Here is a 22,841-nt window from a genome sequence, read left to right as displayed (position 1 = left end):
GGATATGCAGGGCGGTTCAGTTTCATCATGCCCTTCCTGCGTGATCACATGTTCGGGTGGGCTGTCGCATTGAATGCCGTTGTTCAGGTGACCCTGTGCCCAGATTCCGCCTCTGGGTGACAACCCACCCCCACGGACAGGAAGCAGCCTTGTGGGTTCCAAAGACTTGGGGAGAAAAGAGTGACAGTGACTCCTTCCCAGATGTGCTGGTGTCAGGAGGGAGCCCAGGAGTGTAGCCGCGTGGCCCGTGAGGAGCACCAGGAACCCTGAGCATCAGATCCTGGGTGGGCTGTGAAGGCCTTCAGCCCGAAATTCCACGGGCTGAGAGGGGACCTTGCCCGGGCTTGCGGAATCCCCAGGTTTACCATGAGCCCTGGTTTCACTCTCGTGTGGGGGGGCATTGGTCAAAATGTCAACTATTTTCCTTCGGTCTGTTGAGGGTAATTGACGGGAACAGCAGTTGGGCGTCATCCTGTCCTTGGAACAAAATGCAGATTGCACAAATTCAGGTCCTACAATGATCCTTGAATCCACATAGACCCCCCCCCCCCCCCCCCCCCCCCGCCCAACCCTGCCCCGCTCTGCTATTGTTTGCTTCGTCGAAGACTGGTGTTGTATCTCCCTGCAGCGAGGGATGGTTTGCTCCTCTGCCTTGGGACTGCAACCTCGCTAAAGAAGGACCCCAGGGCCTCCTCTCCTACTCTCCAGAGCTCACTGAAGGCTGGGCCTCTGAAGGAGAAGGCAGAGGCCGGGCAGTTAGACAAAGCACTTTCCTTTCCCGTAACTCCACCCGCTATCCCTTTGGTCGCTGAGTTCCTTGGGGCTTTCGTGATTAGCCACGTCAGACAGAGAGGGAATCCAAGGAGGTTTAGCCTCCAGGCCCAGACCTGGACCCAGAGCCGGGGCCCCCTCTCAGCCTGGCCTGGTCTTCCACCTGGCAGTACAGATGTGGTCACTGGGGAAGATCTGGTCTTTGGGGCCGCCTGGGCATGGCATCCACCGCGGGGCTGTTCTGATAAGGCTGAAGCCTTTCTTTCATGTAGACGGCAGAACCAGGCCCGCCTTCACTCACAGCCCATCTCCAGGCTTCTCAGTGCGGCCTCTGGCTGGGAGCCAGGGTTCTGGGGCCCTCACGAGTATGTGTGTGGGAGGGTGATAGGTCCTGCCTATCAGCCAGCTTGTCAGGTGACCCACATTCCGGCTGTGCCCCGGGGGGGAAGCAGAGGCAACTCTGGGCCAAGAAATGCACCCTTGCCGTAGGTAAGCAGCCCCCCGCCCCAGCATGGCTGTGTCCTACGGGACCCAGTCTGCCATCGGTGACCCACTGGGTTGGCCTCGCCTTGCCCATCCGACTTCCCCCTCACTCCCTCCACCCCAGAGCGCAAAGTGAGGATGGGCTGCACTGCAGGCTGCGGTGGGGAGACCAGCCCCTCCTGGCTTGTGGTGGCAGTGGTGATGGGGGACGGAGAGGCCAGGGGAGGACAGCAAGGCACAGGGAGTTTAACTTCAGGGCTTCCCCATTCATTGCTGCCTTCAGGAAGGGACCTGGGCAAAGGCTGAGCTTGGCAGGGAGAGCTCTGTAAGCACCACCCTCCTCCTCCCATTTGTCCAGCTCTGCAAACAGCACCATCTACCCAGTTACTCAAACCAGGAGCGCATTCAATCCATCAAGAGGTCGTGGGGCTCCTTCCCGAAGCTGTTTCTCAAGTCTGTCCACTTTCACCCTTATCCGAGCCACCAGCATCGCTGTTCGGGACACTTGTGATGGCCCAGCTGGCCTCTGGCTCCTGTCCCCACCTCCTTCCAATCCTGTTCCTTCACTGAAGCCAGTGTGATCTTTAAAAGAGTAGATCAGTCACATCATTCCTTTGCTTAACAACCTTCTATGCATTCCCAGTCCTCTGAGATTGTTATGGGCTGAATTGTGCCGTTTCCCCCCACTCCCCCGACCCAACATTCATTTACTAAAGTCCTAGCCCCCAGTACCTTGGAGTGTGACTGTATTTGGAGATAAGGCCATTCAAGAGGTAATTAAGGTAAAAGAAGGTCATATGGTTGGGCCCAAATCCAGCGGACTGGTATCCTTAGAAGAAGAGGTTAGGACACAGGCACACACAGAGGGAAGACCACATCTACAAGCCAAGGAGAGGGGCCTCAGAAGGAACCAACCCTGCCGACATCTTGATCTGGGACGTCCAGCCCCCAGAATTGTGAGGAAATAAATTTCTTTTGTTTGAGCTGCCCGATCTGTGGAACTCTGTTACTCAGCTCTAGCAAACTAATACAGAGACTACGATCCAGACCTTCCCATGACCTTTAAGGCCCTGCATCCTGTCCCGGCTTTTCCCTCCCTTCACGTTTTGACTTCACTGTCACTTCCTCAGGGACGCCTTTCCTGACCTCATCACTCTATCTCAATAGAGGTCTGCACTCGTGGTCCCCTGCCCACCTTGTCATCCTCCATCATAGAATGTTAGTTCTTTCCTTCGCAGGCCTCCTCCTGGTTTTACGCTGCATCCCATTTCATTGCTTTTGAGATGCAAACGTGCCCCGCATTTGAACATTTCTGAGTTTTTCATGCAGTCGATGATGTGTCGGGCCTTAATTGCCAGCCTGCGTCCTTTCTTAGTGATACAAAAAAGAACGGTGGCTCTGATGGCATCTTAGACTCAGTGAAATGTGGTGCAAATGTGTCTTTGTGATTCTTTGTTTGTTATCTCCTCCTCATTAAGCGGCTGACCCCATGAGGACAGGCCGTTCCAGGGTACTTCACCACCGACCCATTGTCTCACACGGTCCCTGGGACCAAAGGATAACTCATGTTGAGTGGATGTCATCCTTGGAGATGACAGACTGCCGCTCTGCCAGCAATCAAATGTCGGTCCTTTTAAATTAGGGCTTCGAAGCTGGCAGTCCATGGTTGGGTTGGGGGCATTCACACGCCTCACTCCCGCAAAAGACGTTAAGCATCCAGGTAAAAGTACGAGTTGACCCTTGAGCAGCACGGGCGTTAATCTGCGTATAATTCACAGTCGGTCCTCCGTATCCGCCGTTCTTCTGCATCCGGTGATTCAACCAACCACGGACCACGTAGCACTGTAGTCGTCACTGTTGAAAACCATCCGTGTGTAAGTGAACCCACACGGTTCAAACCCACGTTGTTCAAGGGTCACCTTAATCCCTGATAGTGCTGCACGTTCACCCGCCAGGAGAGAGGCTGTGCTGGAGGCAATGTGCCCACCCAGCCTCCTTCCTCACCCCAGGCCTTTGGTCAGCTACCCGAGAGTCCAAAGGAAGTGAATTTCATCTTTGGAAAATGTCACCCAGTGGGGAGGGGCTCCTGAATGAGAAAACTCATTTATAAGCTCCCCGGGCAGCTTTTTTTGCCCTTAATCTTTCGACTGTTGCTTAAATGGCAAGCTGCCCTTTTGTCCCTCTGCTGGAAAATTCAGGGTGGCTGTTTCTGCAGACGCCTGTTCCTGGTGGGCTGCATGGCTCTTTTTTCCTGCAGTGAATGGGCACTGGCTTCCCAGTCTTCAGGGCTCCCTGTTCGAGGTGATGCCCTCACCAGAAAAGCCTGGAATTTTAACCTGGAATGGAGGCCAAGTTTGCAGTGGGGTTTAGGCACGTCCAGCCACATCGTTTAAGACAACTAATTCCACCTCCCCCCCCCCGCCCCCGTTTCCACCAAGGAGCGAGTCACACTTTAATGTTCACAGGGGGCTGGGGAGAGGGCCCAAGGGGCCAGGTGGAGGGGGCAGGTGGGGGGCTTGGACAATGAGACAGTGAACGCTTCGTGAAGTTCACCCTGCTACCCTCTGTAGGAGGTTCACGAGCAAGCATTTCCCCGGAGCACAGCCCCTTTGTCCGGGACACCCCAGCTCCAGGTAGGCTCTGAGAGGCCCGAGGAAGACTGGCCGGCCATTCGTCTGTGACGGGCCCCGGAGAAAGTATGCCCATCTCCCCACTGGAAAAATAATTCCCATTCTTTCCTTAATCCACAGGCTGTGGCTGTAAATACCTGAGCATGCAAACATCTCCTCGGGGCTGGTGGGGATTAGGCCGAATCAGCCTGGCCCACTGCACGTACAGAAATGAATAAACTAGGGCCCGGGGTGGGGAGTCACAGGTGACAGCGAGAGAGTGCGTCGAGGTCTGGCCACCGAGGGGCAGACCAGCCAGGTGTCTGAGCAGGCCTTCGGAGGGCCCCGCCACGCCTCTCTCCTCTGCAGGCAGAACCACGGGAAGGCCCTGATGCTGATTCCGTGCGTCTGCCTTCTCCCAACACCCCTCTACCATGCAAGTCCTCTGCTGGGAACTTTCCAAAGGACTCCCTCCTCAGAAGGAAGTTCCAGCTCTTTATCCCCCGCTTCCCGTGCTCTTTCCTGATGCCCTGCGCTTTTCCTGAATGTCTCCGGACATTTGTTTGGGCATCACCCACAGACTGCTCACCCAGAGGCCCTCCCTCCCTTCCCCCTGTGGCTCCAGGCCCACCCGTCTTCAAGCTAAAGTCCTAGCTCCAGTTCCGCTTCGTTCGCGAGGACCTTCAGTCGTCAAACATTTGCTTATGTTGACCTACACCCCCTGCTCTGGGCTAAGGGTGTAGTCGGTGCCAGAGGCGGGCGCACGTGCTTGCGGTGAGGCAGAGTGATGCACGGCAGCGGAGGAGCGCGGGCACCTAGCGCCTAGTACCTAGGCCTAGAAGCGGGACATGATGCGTGCCCTCTCATTGGGTGATCTGGGCGATGCAGGACCCCTAGGAGAGGAGAGGTGTACGGGGGAACAGTGAGCGCACAGGCATGAGGCTTGCCGTGCTGGAGTAGTTTGAGGACCGGTGAGAGGTTCTGTGTGGCTGTGGCTGGGGAGGGGAGGGGAGGGGATGGAAGAGCCGGCTAGGAGGTCATTGCCTGGGGAGGAGAGGCTGGGCCTGGAGAACAGGGTGGGCAAGCACCCCATACCAGCTGGATGTGGGAGGTGAACGGGGGGGGTGACGCCCGGCTTTCAGGCCAGGGTATCTCCGTGTGACTGTCTGTGGGGCAAAGGCCCTGCGAGCAGCGGGCTGAGCGGGCAGGGACAGCTCTGTGTCAGCGAGCCACAGACGGGGCCCCAGCCTCACACAGGGTCTGGGATCCCCAACGGGGCCTCGCTGAGGTCAGCCTGGGCCTGGGGCCGGACAGAAGATCCCTGGGGATGGCGCATGGTACTAGGTACCTCTGTCCGCTCCCTGTCCCTCGTCCAGGTCGGCTGCTTCCTGAAGACCCCGCGCTTCCCCATCTGGGTGGTGTGCAGTGAGAGCCACTTCAGCGTCCTCTTCAGCCTGCAGCCGGAGCTGCTGCAAGATTGGAAGGCCGAGAGGCTCTTTGACCTGTACCACTACGACGGCCTGGCCACCCAGCAGGGGCAGGTCCGGCTGACCATCGGTGCGCCGCCTCCCCGCCTGCCCTGTCCGTCCCCGGGGGGCCTCCAGACCGGTCGGGGAGGCCGGCCCTAGCACGCCCAGTCAGGGCAGTCAGAGAACAGTGCAGACTGGGGGATCAGAGGGCGAGTGTGCGCAGGTCCTCCTGCGGGAGGGGGCCAGAGCTGGGCCTTGAGAAACTGATGTCCTTAAGGGTACAAGGTGAGGTTGAGACTACGTAGTAGACAGTGTCACGGCAGCAAGTTTGGGTTTTATTCTCCAGGCAGTGGGGAGCCATGGAAGGTTTCGGAGCAGGGGAGTGGTGGGCTAAGACATGTTTTTAGAAAGAATTATTCTGGTAGCTGAAAGGGGGCCGGAGGGTGGGGTGGAGACTGGAGGTGGGAGGCCAGTGAGCAGGGACACCTGTGGTGTCCAGGTCAGAACCGATGGGCAGGAACCAGGGAGGGTCCAAGTAAGACGAGACGAGGGGCAGGTACCGGAAGAGTCAGGTCCCAGGAGTAGGGTTGTCGGTGCTGACCTCGGGGTGAACGTGGGCCCCGGGCTGGTGAGCATGTACCTCTCTCTCCCCGCTCCCCAGACACCACCCAGACCGTCCCTGAGGACAGAGACAACGACCTCGTCCCTCCCCTGGAGCTGTGCATCAGAACCAAGTGAGTCAGGCCCATCTGTGGCTTTGGGGCCTTGCCTGAGTGGCTGGGAGGAGCAGTGGTTGGGAGTGGCCTGCAGGAAGGGGGATGGGTTCCTGGATTGTCCCAACTAGGAGGGGTGTGGTGAGGGGCCGGCAGGACCCCTGCAGACTACAAAGACACAGTGCTTGGGGCTTGTCTGTATGTGGCATTTTGTGGTCACCATGGCCCAGGGAGACATGTGCGATTTGCGAGATGCCGTGTCTTCAGGTAGCTCCCTAAGATGCCCCGTGGCAGGGGGTGGAGGTGAGCTGGTGCCTCTTGAGAGCCCCCCTCGTTCCGGGCAGCAGCTGCCAGGTTTGCTGAGTGCTGTTAGGTCCCCAGGAGGAGGAGCGAGTGAGGTTACCTGGTGGCGGCAGTGGAGCTCGGGCAGGATCGGAAGGCGGGAGGACGCGGCCCGGCCAGGGTGTGCTGGGAGGTGGCTTCCTGGAGCAGCGGCCCTCACGCGGGAGGAGCAGCCCCGGTCCTTCTGCGGGTGCGGCCCTCTGAACACTGAGTGGAGGTGCCCCAGAGGCAGTGAGATTGCCGGCGGGGGTCCTTGGCTCGTCTCACCCAGCCCTCAGTCTTTAAGGGAAGCTGAGGCTCAGGCCAGTGGAGGCGGGTGAATAGGAGTTCTCTGACCAGGCCCCAGGGCTGGGGCAGCAACCGCCCCCCCACCCCACCCCGCGGACTGGCGGTTGTAGCCTTTGGGTGGTGACTTGGAGGCCTCAGGGCGCAGTGGGAGGGGCAGGCCTGGGGGCGGGGAGGAGACCTGGATTCCAGTGGGGCAGCATTAGAACTTGCCAGTGTGGTGAGCGTGCATTCCGGCGTTTGAATCCTGGCCTTGCTGCTTTCTGGCTGGGAGCCATCGGACCTCTCCTGTCTGTACCTCACTTTGTCATCTGTAAAATGGGGGCAGTGGCTGTGCCTGGCTCACACGGCTGTTGTGAAGAGCGCCCAGGACATTACCAAGCGTGGAGAACCGCTCTCGTTAACATTGTCTCAGCCGCTCCTGACTCGCTGTGACCTCGGGCGGAACCTCTGTTTTCCTGTTTGTGAAATGGTGGGGTTTGGGGTGGAGGACGTAGGCCATGGCTGGGGCCCTGCGGCTCTGACCGCCTGCGATCCAAGGGGCTCCCCTGGAGTCTAGGGCCGCTACCCACCCACGGGCAAGTGAGCCCTTGAAAGGAGCCAAAGAGAAAGAGAAGACTCCACATACACAGTCCCCAGGGACTGTGTCCCCAGGGAGGGGACGTGGAGGAGACGTCGTGACATCCTCATTACGCCCCACCCATGCGTCCACCTGCTCAGCCGTCCACCTGCCCGCCCACTGGGCCAGGGACGGAGCATTCCTGTGGGGTCACGTGCCGGCGTTTCTTTCATCGGGAGGATTAAAGGCACATGCAGGTCGCTTTCCTTTCATGTACAGAGGGCCACTCATTCAGAGTGATGAGAGAAGGGCTGCACGGGGGAAGGAGGTGACACCAGCCTTGGCACCTTCCGCGGGACGGGGTGGGAGGCCACAGGGCATCCTTCCTGCAGGAGGACCTGCCCAGCAGGGCTCTGGACCGCACCCTGGACACAGGCTCCACCCCGCCTCCGGACCCCTGGGACCCCTCGCTGAAGGCCTACATCTGTCTCTGTGCCCCTCCCTGGGGTGGCCTGCCACCACGGACCTCTCCACCTGCCCCCGTCTGGAGTAACTTCTCTTTCCCCAAGAAGGCTTCTGCTGCAGGACTCGACTCACCAGGCACCTCCCAGGGGCCTGGGGATTGGACTTCTTGGGCTCAGCCCTAATTGGCAAGTGCTTGAGAATGACTTGGGGCTCTGATCTGTCAGGGGGCTCAGTCCAGAGACATCTGAGCGTGAACGTGGGCCTGGAGCACCTCTTCTTCTTCTGTCAGCTGTCCCTTCTCCCAGAACCTACCCCTGTCCCCGGGGCCGTGTGCCATGAAATGAACCGGCAAAATGACGGCATGTGAAATGATCTGGAGAGGCTGCACGCATCAGGGAGCGAGCCCTCGGCCTGGGGCAGGCGGTCCAGGCTGAGTCCCTACCCTGCCCTTGTCTGTCCCTGCTCACTGTCGTGGGAGGAGCTCGGGCAAGGCTGAGCCTTGGCATCTCCTCCAGCAGTGTTTCCTACTCCTCGGCACAGATAGTAAATCATCGTACTGGGGCAACACACAGAGTTAGGGACAACTGGCTTGGGGACTCTGGTTGACCCAGACTCTGCCCAGTTCCCTGATGGCTGAGGGGGTCAGTGGTCCAGCACGTCTGTATTTGTCTACGGCCACACCCACTGGGAAGGTTTGCTAGAGCACGATCATCAGGGTTCAGCAGGCATCCCCACTGGAGGGTGTGGTAAAACACAGATTGCTGGGTCCCACCCCTGGGGCTTCTGGCTCAGTGGGTCTGGGCTGAGGCCTGAGAATCTGCATTTCTCAAGAGTTCCCTGGTGCTCCTGGTGCTGCTGTCCTGGGACGGCACTGTGAGAACTGATGTTCTGGTGGCTGGTGAGGGCGGTGCCTACCTCTCCCTCACCCTCCCTGGCTGCCTTGTGAAAGTCAGATGTCAGGTGAGATGCTCACCCTCCAGCATCTGGTCTGCTGTAACATACCAGACCCGGGGTACTTCCTTCCTGGCTCCGCTGGCTGCCCCCTGCCCGCCCCCCCCCCCCCCCCCCCCCCCCCCCCCCGCCCAGGTCTGAGTGCTGCATCCCCTGCATGGACTTTGCTGAAACCAGTTCTACTCCCCCCATCACTTGCTCCACCTTGATGGCTCGGTCCATCTGGGCAGTTAACACGGTGAGACTTTTCCCAGCCTCATTCCCGGAAAGCTGAGTGGTGAGTGAATAGTGGGAACGCAGGGTTTTTCCCCCTCTGTACCCATCAGATAACATACCCCACTGTAATGGGAAACAGCAGGCCCAGCCTCCTGGAATCCTGTTCCGAGGGCTTGGATTACAAAGGCTTTGCGTATTGTTTTCATCCCAGATTCTCAAACAGCTCAAAGGGAGAAACTTGGGAAAGTAGCCTTCGAGGTCAGAGAGACCCGCTAAAGCTGGGGCCCTGCCTCTTGGGGGATAAGTCCTGCTGCCTTGACAGGAAGGGCGTATGGCCCGAGCTCAGGTCGTTTCCAAGGCCAGTTAGTCCAGGCTGAGAAGCAGCCGAGCGCTCATGGCAGGATAGGTTCACCTGCGGGCTGGCGGGGCTTCCCTCTCATCACCTCAGCCTCATGGAACCCCCGGACTGGACTCCATGGAAGAAGCAGCCGGATGGGACGCGCTTCTTGCTCTCAGAGTTCACAGTCAAATAGAAGTCAAGTTCAGAATCAACTCAGTTCTAATCCGGGGAGAGATGCGCCGCCTGCCCTCAAAACCACCTCTGTTGCCCCATAAGAACCTCTGACCTTCACGCTAACCCACGTGGAGCACGCCACATCCCTGGCCACCTGGCCACCTGCTTGGGATCCACAGAAAGGCCCTTGGACACCGCCCGATACGGCCCTTCCTTCCACAGATGGGGTCGCCGGGGTGGAGGTCTGACGCCAGGCCACACCTCGAGTCAAGAGCAGTTCAGGGCCTGGGGCTTAGGCCGGTGCTGTCCCAGCCCAGTGGACGGTCACTGAGCAGGCAGTGTGACTTCCCGCCGCCTGGCTTTGTTGCCACGGTGACAGTGCACAAGACCGGACTGCCAGTTTTGCCTTTGGAGAAGAGCATCCTAATTTGAACCGTCCCCGGGCCCTGTGCTGTCTCCACTCTCTGGTGTGACGCACACCTCGATCTCAGAGAAGCTCCTGTTACCTTCGCTCGTGTCTGTCCCCCAGCCTCCTCCCTCCTCTGTTCTCTGACCATCTCAGCAAAAAAAAAAAAAAAAACTCATTTATGGTCATTTCCAAAGAAGACACACACAGTGACCTCTCTCAAGCTTCCAGCCTCGCTAGAATGGGAGAAAATGAAAGGGTTGTCAACAGGCCAGAGAAGAGAGGAAAGAACTCATAACCGGGGCCTGGGCCTGGGCGACAGATGTTTCTGTTTGGAGGCTCAGACAAAAAATTGAAAATGTAACTTCAGCTGGGAACGGTGCCTTTGAGGGGCTGGAGCTGAGCACCTACCTCCCACACCTGTGTGCCCGCCCGCCTGAGGAGTCTGCTGCAGGCTTCACGCCTCTGCTGACACCCTTCTTCCTAGATGCCCTCTTCACAGTGCCTCTCACCCATTGAGGGAGGGCTCCTGGGTGCTCCCACCGCCCAGCCCCCTCTTGTGAGTCCCCTGCCTGCAGCCCACGCGCACAGCCGCCCTTGGTGCGCCTTGTTCATGGCACGTGCAACGCCACTGGGCGGAGCCGAGCACCCAGCAGGAGTCTGGAGACCCCAGCTGCGTCCTGGCTCTGCTGCCGTCACGTGGCACGACCTCTGGAAGGGCTGGCTCTGTCTGGACCTCAGTTTCCCCATCTGTCGATTGGGTAAAACGAAGCCTTCCCTGAGCTGCTATGAGGTCGAGAGGAGATGTAGAAGCATTCCCTCTCCTTTGGAGACCTCAGGGGGCTCACAGGCAAGTGGGGGGAGGAGGAAGAATGGGAGGAGGCAGAGGGGAAGGGACGAGAGAGCAGAGGTGGGCCATGGACAGGGCTCGGTGACCACCGGGGTCAAAGGGGAGAGAGAGTGAGGTGTGATGAAGACTCAGGTTTTCCCTCTGGTGCCTGGGCTTGACGAGGGGCAGGGCGTGTACAGGGGGTGTGTTCCCTCAGCAGCATCCCTGGGAGGCCAGCACGGAGCTAGAGGTCATTGAGGGGACGGAGGCAAGTGAGACCAGCTCTGCCCTTTAGGGGCTCACCGTCTAGCAGGAGAGGGAGACCCCATGACAGCATGGCCGGGGAGAGCCTGACAGCAGTGCTGAGGGAGGATACTTCCGGAAGGAGGGCTCCTGGATCTGACCCTGAAGGAGGAGGGGTGGAGAGGGAGGATGGTCCTTCCAGGTGGAGGGCGCAGCAACCGGCCAGGTTCGCAGGTGAGAGACGGCCTTGGGGCTCATTCTGTAGTTGCTCTGACTGCCAGCAGCTGGCGCTCAGGACAGGACACTTGCACGCAGGGTACTTGTCTGGAAATCCAAAGTGAGTCAGAGAAGTGCTTGGGTGTATTTCTGCTGGTCAGCTCTGGTGGCTTTAAAACCAGGCCTGCCCTCTTCTCCTTGCTGATACAGCAAGACATCATGTTGAAAATCTGTGAAGTCAGGTAACTGCTGCTCTGATGCAGTGATGGCTGCTGGGGAAGCAAGGGATTCAGTCGTGGGCAAGAGATGGGCCTGCCCATGACGCTGAGCTGACCTCAGCTCTGGGGACCACGGCATCTTCGCTGAGCTCAACCCACGAAGCCAGTGGTCCTCAACTGGGGGCATTTTTGCACCCCGGGGGATATCTGGCAAAGTCTGGGGACATTTTTGGTTGTCACTAGTTTGCGGGAGGGTGCCAGATGTCCTACAGTGCACAAGACAACCCTCCCCCCGCAACAGAATTATCCCGATCGAAATGTCCGCTGTGCCCAGGTTGAGGAACGCTGCTCTAAACTCACACCCTCAGCCTCCTCTACATCAGCATAGCTGAATGAGCCTTGACGGCGCCTCTGCACTCAGAAACCGGTCCATTCCATCCCTCCCCTTTCTCTGTCAGCCCCTAATTGCATATTCAGAGTTCTTCTTTTTCATCCTTGTAACTGATCCATAGACTTTCAGAACCGTTCCTACGGGGGAACCATTCATCCCCTAAATAAGCACAGTATCCCAGCATTTCAGCCCTTTCAAAACGTCTGTGCTTTGATTTCCTCTTGTAGTTGTGAACTGCTTCTTTCTGTGTTTCTGATACTCTCCCTGCCTCAACACCTGTAGTCCAGGATTGGGTAGGTTAGTTACCTCTGTGAAAAGCCTCACAGGTAGCATAAACCTCCCAGCCTGACCTTAGGGCTCGGTGACTGTTGCTGTGACCTGGGCGTCTAGCAGCAGATGACTATAACTCACCCCTGCACTGAAGCCAAACCCAATTTTGTCCCATTGGGAGCTCACAGGAGGAACTTCTGTCTGCCTGTCAGTGTGGGCAGAGGAGGACGATAAGGGAAGGGCCTTGGGGGCCAGGCTGAGGGTGGATCTTATAGGGATACAGGAAGTCTGGTCTATTTCTGACTCTTCCCCCTTCTTCTCTCCATGACCGGGGGCAAGAAGCCAAACTGGTCTGGGCAGTAGTTTGGTCTTTGCAAACCTGCGTCCCTGGTGCCTGTCTGGAGCCAGGCTGTGGGTGGGAACGTTACTGCCCTCTCTTCCTTCCATCTGCCACCCCTGGATGTCTAGATTCAGGATGTGTCCCTAGTGTCTAAGATTTTGATAGGAAACTTACAGAGGCTGATACTCCTCTACAAATCTTACAGGACAGGACAGTAAGTCCCCTACATACGAACGAGTTCCATTCCAAGAGCGCATTCGTTAAGTCCGATGAAGTTAGCCTAGGTACGCAACTAACACAGTCGACTATATAGTACTGTACTGTGATAGGTTTATAATACTTTTCATACAAATAATACATAAAAAACAAAGACAAAAATAAAGAAAACATTTTAAATCTTACAGTCCAGTACCTTGAAAAGTACAGTAGCGCAGTACAACAGCTGGCACACGGGCTGGCGTCGAGTGAACAGGCAAGACGAGTCACTGACTGGAGGAGGGAGAGGAGGTGGGAGATGGTAGAGCTGAAGGATCGTCAGCGACAGGAGACGGAGGGCAAGCTGCAACTGCACTCACGCCTGACGTGGATGGAACGCACGTTTGCATCTTTGAAAGTTCGCAACTTGAAGGTTCGTATGTAGGGGACTTACTGTAAAAGCTTTTCGATGATGGGTTTCAAAACTGCAACAATGATGAACAGAGCAAGAAAACTGAAAACCTCAGGTTGCACGGTAGAATCACTCAGGCTTTGTCTTATGTTGCTACAGCTTGCTAACGTGCTGTTAACCCAGTAGATGCTGTAGGTCCACCTACTCCCTTGGAACCTGTGGTTATCTCAGTGCCTTCCCAGCTCGCCTTACCTCCCGAACCTGCTCAGTTGTGCAAGTCAGAGCTGCATGTGTCTTCCCCACCAGCTGAACCTATATTGGCTGCCCTGAGACATCATCAGGCTCCAGCACCAAAAGTGCAGGCAGTGGACACTCACCAAGGAGCAGCGGTGCAGGCAGTGGGCACTCACCAACGAGCAGCGGTGCAGGCAGTGGGCACTCACCAAGGAGCAGCGGTGCAGGCAGTGGGCACTCACCAAGGAGCAGCGGCGCAGGCAGTGGGCACTCACCAAGGAGCAGCGGTGCAGGCAGTGGGCACTCACCAACGAGCAGTGGTGCAGGCAGTGGGCACTCACCAACGAGCAGCCTGACTTCTCCCGGGGTTGCCAAGTTGTCTCCAGATACCTGCCATCCCAGTGTCTCTCCTTCGAGCAGTGAGGAATGCTATGATGCTGATGGAGTCCATCAAAGTGGCTCAACCCCAAAGCGTCTAATAGATTCCTCTAGATCTGCCTCGGTGCTGACACACACAGGAAGCAGTCTAAAGCACCCAGGTTCCAAAGAATCACTGAATTCTTCCACATCCAGTGGAACAAGTGACGCTGACCGTGTTGATGCACATGTTACAACTGACGATAAAGCAGAGGCAGGGTCCGTGGATGAGCGCGAGAGGTTATCACACATTTCTTATCACGGGTTAGGCTTGGAATGGATCTTACTAAGGTAGTTCTATCAACAATTACTCTTGAGAGAAGCCCTCTTCTAGAAATATATGCAAACTCTTTGCACATCCAGACCTGCCTCTGAGTATCTGTGACCAGAAGGATCCCAGGGACCAAATGGTTCAGGTGGTCAAATGGTAGCTCTCAGACTTTCGTGCAGGAAGCCAAGGATCCGTTGCCAAAAAGCCACGCAGCTGCATTTTGGGTGAGACCTTGCAGCCTCATGAGGCACCGCCAAATGACGCTGGAGAGAACAGAGAGCTGGTTTTAGAGGCACTAGTTTCTTGAAACAGTATAACACTCGTGGCTGAGCAACTTTTCCGTCATCCACCCATCTCAGCCTTTTTTGCTGAGTGTTTTTAACGAGAAGATGCAATCCAGCATTCATACATGGACCGGATGAAAATTTCTTGGGATGTTGATTGGCGTGCACAACGTAGGGCAGGGCTGTGCCTTGTGTCTAGACTATGACCACTGTTAACATTCTCACATTCCCCAGTGGTTATGGAAGGCTTGTCCTTACAGCGCCGTGGGTGGAGCTAGGAAGAGAATGCACATATCAATTGTTCCCAAACGAGCCATATGCAAATATCGTCTCCCATGCTACTCCTGCACAGAATTACCACGAAGATTTTTTTCTTCTCCAAATGACAGATCTTTTTGCTCACTTGAAGGGAAATGGAATGGTGTAAAATACGCAAAATACTCAACAGGGGGTCATACAGTCTTTACAGAGACCAAGAAGTTGCTGGTAATCAGGAGGAAAGTAGGTTGGAAGAACAGAACAGAGTATGAATCCCACTGCCTGTGCAAGGCTGTCTCTCTCGACCTAAACATCAGAGACGTTGATGCGGCCATTGAAGCAAGGCACAAGCGAGAAGAAAGACAAAGAGCAGAAGCCCGAGGAAGGAATAGAGAGAAATTCAGCGGGGGGTCTAGGTTATTCACGAAGATGGAGAGCGTTGGCTTTATGGCGAATCACGACTGAAACTTCGTGATGCTTCTAAGCATTAGATTGGGAAATGCAACAGCCTTACTTTGGGAGAACCTGTTCACTCCCTTCTTGCAGCAGGTCCAATCTCAGGGATATAGGCAGACCTCAGAGATACTGTGGGTTCGTTCCAGACCCGTGCAGTAAAGCGAGTCATACAAATTTTTGGTTTCCCAATGCATGTGAGAGTTATGTTTACACTATCCTGTAGTCTGTCAAGCATGCAGTAGCATTATGTCTAAAAAGCAATGTACACGTCTTAATTAGAAAATACTTTATTGCTAAAAATGCTGTCATCTGAACCTTCAGTGAGTTGTAGTCTGTCTGCGATAATAACATCAAAGATGACTGATCACAGATCACCATAACAAATTTAATAATAATGGAAAAGTTTGAACTGCTTCGAGAATTACTCACATGTGACACACACACACAGAGAGAACAAATGCTGTTGGAAAAATGGCACCCATAGACTTGCTCGACACAGGGTTGCCATAAACCTTCAATTTGTAAAAAAAAAAAACAAAAAAAAACAAAACCACAGTATCCGTGAAGAGCGATAAAGTGAAGCCCAATAAAATGAGGTCTGCCTGTACTGGACTTTCCAGCGCAGATGTACAAGTAAAGTGAAAGCATCCCTGTTTTCCTCCTCTGTGGCAGTTACAATTTTGACTTCAGTCCTGAAGAAAAACTTCAGGTTTTGAAAATGTCTGCTCCCTCCCCAAACCCCACCCCCTGGGAAGCGTTCCTAAACCCCAGTCTCAAAGTCCGCGCTCCAGTACTGCTGTTGAGGTGTGCAACAGCTGTTTCCTAGTTTGTATAATCTTAGGATGTACGTCTATGTGTAATACGCCTAATGCCAGATTTTTCAGAAATATTCCATCTGCTATCAATGATTCCTCTGAGTTGTTTTTAGAAAACTAGTTCCATGTATTAAAATCAAGTGCTGGTCTCACCTGTAATAACTTTAATTTTGGAATTGGACTATTATTAAATTGTGTCTAACCCTGGACTCCTGTTTAATTATACTCAGTGCTTCTTAAGGCTTCATAAATTTTTAAAAAAGGCAAATCAGTGCCTTACTGAACCGCTCACAGCCCTTCACTAGCGGTTCTTAGAGCAAAGCCCAGAATCCTTGCAAGGCCTCCTGGGTCCTGTGTGGTGCCATTCCCGCTGGCTCCCTATGCCCTATGCCTACCTTTCTGGGCTCCAGCAACTGGACCTCCTTCCGTGCCTTGAACTCTCCAGGATGTCTCCATATCTAGGTCTCCCCATGTGCCTTTAAAGTGCCACCATCAGGCACCCCTGGAAAGTGGCTGGATTCAGATGCGTGTAGATCGCGCACCTCATTTGAGGGGTTTAGGTGCATTTGTTTTGTAGGGGCCTGGTGTGTAGGCCTGTCTGTGAGTGTGGAGGGGTGAGGTGGGCATGTTGGAACCTGAAATCCTCGAAGGCCCGGAGAGAGGAATTCCGGTGAGTGAGGACAAGAGCTGGCTCCTGTGTGGGCCTCTGCAGCTCTAACTCATTCTCTGTTCCTCTGCTCTTAGGTGGAAGGGGGCATCGGTGAACTGGAACGGCTCAGACCCCATCCTGTGACCCTCCATGTGGGTGAGCCCCATGGCTCCAGCACACATCACTGGGAGTGACGGCTGAGCCCTGGGCCTCAGGGACAAGTCTGGGCCAGCACCTGGGCCAGCACTGCTGTAGAAGCGTCCAGAACCTCCCTGCCTCTTCCATGAAGGGCCTGCCCAGGACTGTGCTGTGGACCCAGAGTGCTGCTGTGCAGCCCCTCGCAGCTGAGCGGTGACTGCCAAGGCCTGGAAGGAGGCTGGTGGGGCCTCTGCTGCCTTTTCTCTGCATCCCTCCCTCGCTCCCTGCGGGGCTGGCCCCTCGCCAAGCCTCTGATATGGTCGGCCCGGGACCCTGGGCACTCGTTATTCCTGATGGTTGGCTTTCTATAAAACAGGAGTCAAACCCATGCTGAGGGCCGAACCTCATTTGTTCTGTTGCCGCAAAGGAAGCATGAGGTCTGGCCGGCTCATGGCTGGGGCGGGGATGGTGATGGGTGGAGGGGCCCCAGAGCCCCGGAGGCCTGTGGGCTAAATCGTCACCTAACGAGGGTCTCTGCAGGCCAACCATGCCCTCTGGCCCACTGGTGTCCCTGGCTGGGCTTCTGGTTTGGCCTGGCTTCTGTGGATCAGCCCCAGGTCTAAGACACCAGGCGGCGAAAGCTGTGCCGACCTGGAGACACTCAGGCTCCCTGGGAGCCCATCTCGGGGCCGACCTGGATCTCTGCGAGGCCCCATGAGGACGGTCGTGTGGACCTGGAGGGCAGGCTACACCTGGCCAAGCAGGTACGAGGAAAAGAACCTTTCAGGGAGGGACCTCCTGGCCAGGGAGAGCGACGAGGTGAGGATGAGAAGAGGGACTGAGTGTGGGCCCCCCGTGTGGCTGCAGCGGGGCGTGTGCGGAGAGAACTGGCTGAGCTGCTCCCGTGGGCAGAGCCTGTGGAGACCCTCGCATTCCAGACTGAGGGTAGGATAGGTGGGAAGGGGGAAAACTCCATAATCACTTGTGAAGGGAAAATTGTACTCGGAGCCTCCTTCGTTCCAACAATTTATATCCAACGGATTCCAAACAGGAATACGAGCAAGTATAGAAACACAGTGGGAGGCTGGTGAAGAAGAAAGACCAGAGAGAGAGTTTTGTCAAAAACAGAAGCTGGGGGCCCCTCTGCAGTGGCTCCCAACGATGGACTGAGCGAGGGCGCCCAGTGGTAGGGCACGGCCCCCAGGAACCTCTGTCACCTGTCTGTCCACATGGGAGTCACATCATGGCGGAGCCACATCCAGGGCCCACCCTGCTGTGCCCCGTGGGTGCTTGGCTGGGACTCTGAGTGGGGCCCGCAGAGGTGGGTGTTTACACGTGGCGACCTGGGCACGCAATCCTCCCTCATGTGCCCTGACCCAGGGAGAATCGTAGTCACTGCACGGCAGCCAGTCCCCAGCCTCCGTGCACCCCCTTGGGCTCAGGACACAAGCAGCTCGGGGGCCGTGCTCCCCGGCAGTGCTGGCTAAAGGGAGACCCCCTCCTCTTTAAGGACCAGGCATGGAGGGGGCAAAGCTGGCATTTGGTGGTGACAACTAAAGAGCCTGTTTTGTGCTCTTGTGAGCTGGGTGAGAAGAGCAGTGGCCGGACTGTGGGTCTTTGGGGAGCGGCAGGGAAGAACTGGCAGAGGGCGCTTTGTCCGGGCCCCCGTGGAGTTTGCTGCGTGAACTCCAGTGGCCATTCACAGCAGGCGTCCAGCAGAAACGCTTCCTATATGTCCCTGAAATGTTTATGCGTTTGTTTTCCTTGGCCAGGATCGGGCCTCTCCAGCTGAGCGACCGGGTGGAGGAAGTCGGTTTCCCTGCAGTGGCCTTGTTTATCAGCCTGGGAAGGAAAAGTGTGTCTTTTCAATAAAACACTTAACCTCCTGACCAGGGTGCCATGGGCGGAGCTGGAGAAATCAAAATATTCCCAGCGTTGCTTGGGAAGACCAATTGCAACAAATTACAAAAGCACTTTTCTAGAAGCCGAGACATAGGTACATGTGCAGCAGGACGTCCCTTGCCTGGGACTTTTCTGGGAAGGAAGATGAGCGAAGCCCAGAGCCGCCCTCTCCCAGGTCCACAAGTCAGAACGAGCCCACGGTACCGCTGCCAAACCTACGGCAGAACGGCAGAATGAGATACAGGCCCTGCTTCCTCACACATGGTGCTCTCCTGGGCTGCGTGGTTTTCTAAGGAGGCTGTGGGTAGTCTTCAGAGGGCCCATAGCCCGCCCCGCCCCACCCCGCCACCAAATTAAATTAAAATCTTTGTGTACATGTACAGTTGTGTAATTTTCTGGGGAGAGAGTCTACAGCCTACCTCATGGCCTTGATCTTGGAACAACACCCCTCTCTTTTCCCCCAGAAGGTTAAGAACCATATCCTAGGGTCGAGTGGCCTCTCAAAGACGGAACCTGGGCTTGACTGTTCTCTCTCTCTGGCCGCCTCCTGCACGGGGGAGCCGGTTTATTGAACACGCAGACCTCAGTGGGATGTGAGCAGGAAGCAGCTTTATTCCTTCTTATTGCAGTTGGCTCCCTGTATCCGTGGGTTCTGCATCGGCGGATACTGAGGGCCTAACTGTGGGATTTGAGCATCCTCGGAATTTGGTACCCTTGGTGTATCCTGGAACCAATCCCCCTTGGAGACCGAGGGACGTCTGTATTTCCCCGTGGATTCTCTTTCTCTAGATGGTTCATTTCTTTGTCTCTGGATGAAAGAGTGAGCCAATTCCACTGCCCTTCCGGCAGTGTGAACGGAAGTTGCTGATGGCAAACACCTAACTCCACTCTCATCACTGGAAAGATCCTCCTCCCCCTGTTCTTGTGGGGGACCTCCCACCCATAGGGGTCTCTCCTGAGTCAGGTGACTCGTCCTCAAGCTGGTGCTAATGGGGGCTCCCAGCACCTGCCCCCATCCACCTTCCGGTGGAGTCAACCTCTCTCCTCCCCTTTTAAAAAGACGGGGGTCTTCCTTCCACAGGATCCACATTTGAACCAAGCAAAGCACCGGCACGTCTTTGCCTCCCCAGTTCTGGAAGTCAGACCTTCCCACCTCACGCTGCCTGTCTGCCCAGCCACCCATCGGGAGCAGTGACATGTCCTCGTCCCCAGGTGGGAGTCAGGGATTGTCCCACACTGCAGGGCACACATGGCAGGCTTTCGAGGAGTTTTCTTGAAGCCTCCCTCGCTTGGCTTAAGGGAGAGGAGATGCTCCACTAGGAGGCAGTGGGGAAGGGGATCCCAGCACACGGATGCCTCTCTCCAAGGAAGCCCTCACCAACTGCTGGCCTCTTCCACTGCCAGCCCAGTGCTTCCTCACCTTCTTGCGTGGCTAGAGGGCGTGATGGGTGCGCCAACCTTGGCAGGACCATTTCCACCCTTCTCTGTAAGTTCTACATGGTTGCAGCACAGGTAAGAAGAGTTTCCAGTAGAGCTGCGAGAATTCCCTGGGGGCCAGAGCTGGGACAGGGCTCGGAGGGGCATTTGGGGAAATCCTAAGGTAGGGTTGCGTCCAGATTCCACCTGACTGCTCCCCAGGGTCTCCGTGTCTGAGCCGGAAGGGAAGTCAGGGGCCGGGGCTGGGGCCTAACCCATCAGAAGCACTGCTGGTGGAAGAGGGGGCAGCAGTGGGCCCAGGTTTCTGGGAGGGCCGGGAGCGGTGAGGGGCAAGTCTTGGGAGCTCTGCCCTGGAGCTTGCGATTTTGCGGGGTGACAGTTTGGAAACTCAGAAGTCTTCCCCATAATGAAGAGGTACCGAAGGAACAAGCAAGAGGAGTGCCGTATAGACACAAGGGAAGAAGCTGCATCGGGACCAGAGGGCCTGAGTTTAGTCCCGACTCACCACTTCCTGCCTGTGTAGCCATGAGCCCGTGACATAAGCTCTCTGGACCTCAGTTTCCTCATCGGCAAAATGAAACCCCCCACTTCTACCCCCGCAATAAGTCCGTAATGAGGATGAGGTGAGTCCATACAGTGTGAGCACGAGGAATAGGGCCTGCACATCACAAGGTCTTGGTAAGTGTTCGCTCTTAATATTTCCAGCGTGGGCTAGAAGGGACTCCTCGGTGCAGCGTCTAACCTGGACCTTGAAGGGTTTCGACAGTGGAGAATTGGATGGAAGTTCATTCCAGCTGAAAGGAACGGTGAGAGCCAAGAGACCCTCAAAGTCCAGGATGTCTTTTTGTCTCATCGGGGGCGACCCGAGAGTGGGAGGGTTAGGACAGGAGGCAGAGTCGGTGAAGGACTTAGACGGTGGGCCCTGAGGCTGGGACATTTTCTCCGGAGACAAGGACTGCTCAGAGCTTTCCCTCAGACCTCTCTCCTGGGCAGGGGAGTGGGTGTGCAGCAGAGGCAGGGGGCACATCGAGGGGCTACTGTGGTGCTCCCAGGGAGGACAGTACTAGTGGAGAGGCAAGGAGGGGATGGAGGTGACACATGCTGATGACCTTGGCTACCAGAGGCCCCGTGGACCATCCTCACTGGCCACTGATTCCTTTCGGGATCCTGACCCTTGCAGGAGGCAAGGAGGCTGCTGAGTCCTTTTGCAGGTATTTCTCTCCACCCACCAGAGTCCTCCTCGCTCCCTAATCACGCCCTAATCCTCACGGGGCTGTGGGAGCTGGAATTACCAGGCAAAAATGCCAGGCATTTGCGATAATGGGGATTGCTTAATGCAGGACGAGGGGTGGGCTGGCGGTGGGGTGGGGGGGGGCGGGTGGCAAGCAGGCTGCCCTGGGTTTGTGGCGTACCCCTCCAGCGCCCACACGTTGCTGGGGATGCTGCTCCGGCAGACCTGCTCTGCATGGCACAGGCAGCAGTACCCCCCTGGCTGGGCGCTGTCTGCCTTTCCGCCCCTCCTTCCAGGCCACTTCAGTGTCGTGGTGCTTCATCCCACTGTCCGGCCCACATTCCCACATCCTGTTCCCCAGGAAGCCACTGAAAGCCCTCTCTTTACAGATGGGGAAACTGACCAGATAGCAGTCTGTAGTTAAGAGCCCTCCTAGGACGTTTCTCCTTCACGGGGGCCTCTTGGGAGACCAGACCACCAGCGTGGTCTTTGGATGGAAGGGAATACAGCTGATGGGGAGGCTGTACGGTGGGGGGATGATTCTAATCCGCCTCTAATCCCGTCTCCGCCTCTCCCTTCTCCAGCTCCATGTACTCCCCACTCCAGACCATAGCAGCTGCTTCCCTGGTGAGCCCCTCACTGCCCGAGGCCTTCACAGGTGCTCTTTGCTGCAACTGGGTCCCTGCCCTCCAGCTCCTCGTGTCCATCTGTCAAATACTACCTATCCCTCAAGGTCTGTCTCTAAGGGCCCTCCTCTAGGAAGCCCTCCTAGATTACCTGGCTGAGTGCCCTTGATCAGCTCCTCTCTCACAAGCCCAGCTCCCAGTGAGTGGGTGCCGGTCACACAGCTACCGCACAGCTACCGGTTTCCCCCTTTTCTGTGTGTGTGTGTGTGCGCGCGCGTGTGTGTGTGTGTGTGTGTGTGTGTGTGTGTGGCAGGGGCCACCTGGTCTTCCCTCTCTCCCTCGTCCCCGCCACCAACCGGTACCAGTCCCATCATGGGGAGAAGAAACTCAAGGTTCATTCCCCTCTTTGAAGAAGCCCCTTCAGGCCTACATCTGCCCCCTCCCTTCACCCTCTGCCCCACCTCGGGGTGTAAAGCCCCAGTCACTGGGTGTCTGACTGGGGAGGTGCTGCCTGAGGTCTCTAAACCGTTGAGATGGCTGTGGTTTTGAGATTAAACCTGGCGCCTTTCCTGTGGCCTCTGATAAGGGTGATCCTGGGTGCTTATCTCGCAAGTTCTGTTTTAAGGCCTGCTGACATCTGCGAGGCTCAGCAACGTCCCACCTCCCTGTGGAGTGGAGCCCTGGGGGATAAGTGCCAACCTCCCCTCCCCCATCTCCTTGTGCCCTGCTGGGCCACCCAGGGTAGGCACTCTCAGAGCCCTGGGGACACTGGGCCGTGCCCCCTCTGCCCCACCCCTCCCCTGCCCTAGCACAGGGGCCGAAACCGAGGGGGTGCTATTAATAATTACATGAGGACAATTGTGTCAACAGACTGCGCTGTGTGTGGGAACCTTAGTCTAAGGAAGGATTGTTCCATTATTGATTGATCTCCTGGCACCCTGTTCTCCGAACTCCTGGGCTCAGATCCTTCTTGGATTTTACTGGGGGCATAGGGCTCAGAGGAGGGAACTTGTATGGATGGGAGCAGTTAGGCAGGCTTCTTGGAGAGGGAGGATTGAGGCCTGACCCTGAAGGAGGGTAGGGAAGCAGGAGGGGCAGAGGCACTCCAGGCGGGATGGGCGGGGACAGAGCTGGCAGGGGAAGGGGCCTGGGGAGTCTGGGGTGCCAGGAAGATGGAGCATATTAGGGCTGGATCCTGAAGGGCTTTGCATGTCAAGCAAAGGAGA

General features: G+C 56.4%; 1 protein-coding gene and 1 pseudogene across 3 annotated transcripts in view; both read left to right on the top strand.

Annotated features, from left to right (window-relative positions):
- MINDY4 (MINDY lysine 48 deubiquitinase 4) overlaps positions 1-18,308 on the top strand; it is a 116,977-nt gene extending 98,669 nt beyond the window's left edge. Inside the window, exons 15-17 of one of the 3 annotated variants that reach the window (XR_004351555.1) lie at positions 5,240-5,420; positions 5,994-6,066; positions 16,377-18,308. Coding sequence is in view for 2 of the 3 variants with exons in the window: in XM_032644034.1 (XP_032499925.1) it covers positions 5,240-5,420; positions 5,994-6,070 (258 nt within the window). In the remaining variant the exon portion in view is untranslated. Of the gene's footprint in view, positions 1-3,032; positions 3,129-3,824; positions 5,203-5,239; positions 5,421-5,993; positions 6,071-16,376 lie in introns of those variants that run through there. The other 2 variants (XM_032644034.1, XM_032644035.1) reach the window with 2 other exon arrangements.
- On the top strand, positions 6,267-16,369 carry LOC116759146 (annotated as a pseudogene).
- Positions 18,309-22,841: the final 4,533 nt, after the last annotated feature.

Source organism: Phocoena sinus, chromosome 9 (genome assembly GCF_008692025.1).
Source record: "Phocoena sinus isolate mPhoSin1 chromosome 9, mPhoSin1.pri, whole genome shotgun sequence".
Lineage (NCBI taxonomy): Eukaryota > Metazoa > Chordata > Mammalia > Artiodactyla > Phocoenidae > Phocoena > Phocoena sinus.
This window is presented reverse-complemented; position numbering and strand designations above follow the sequence as displayed.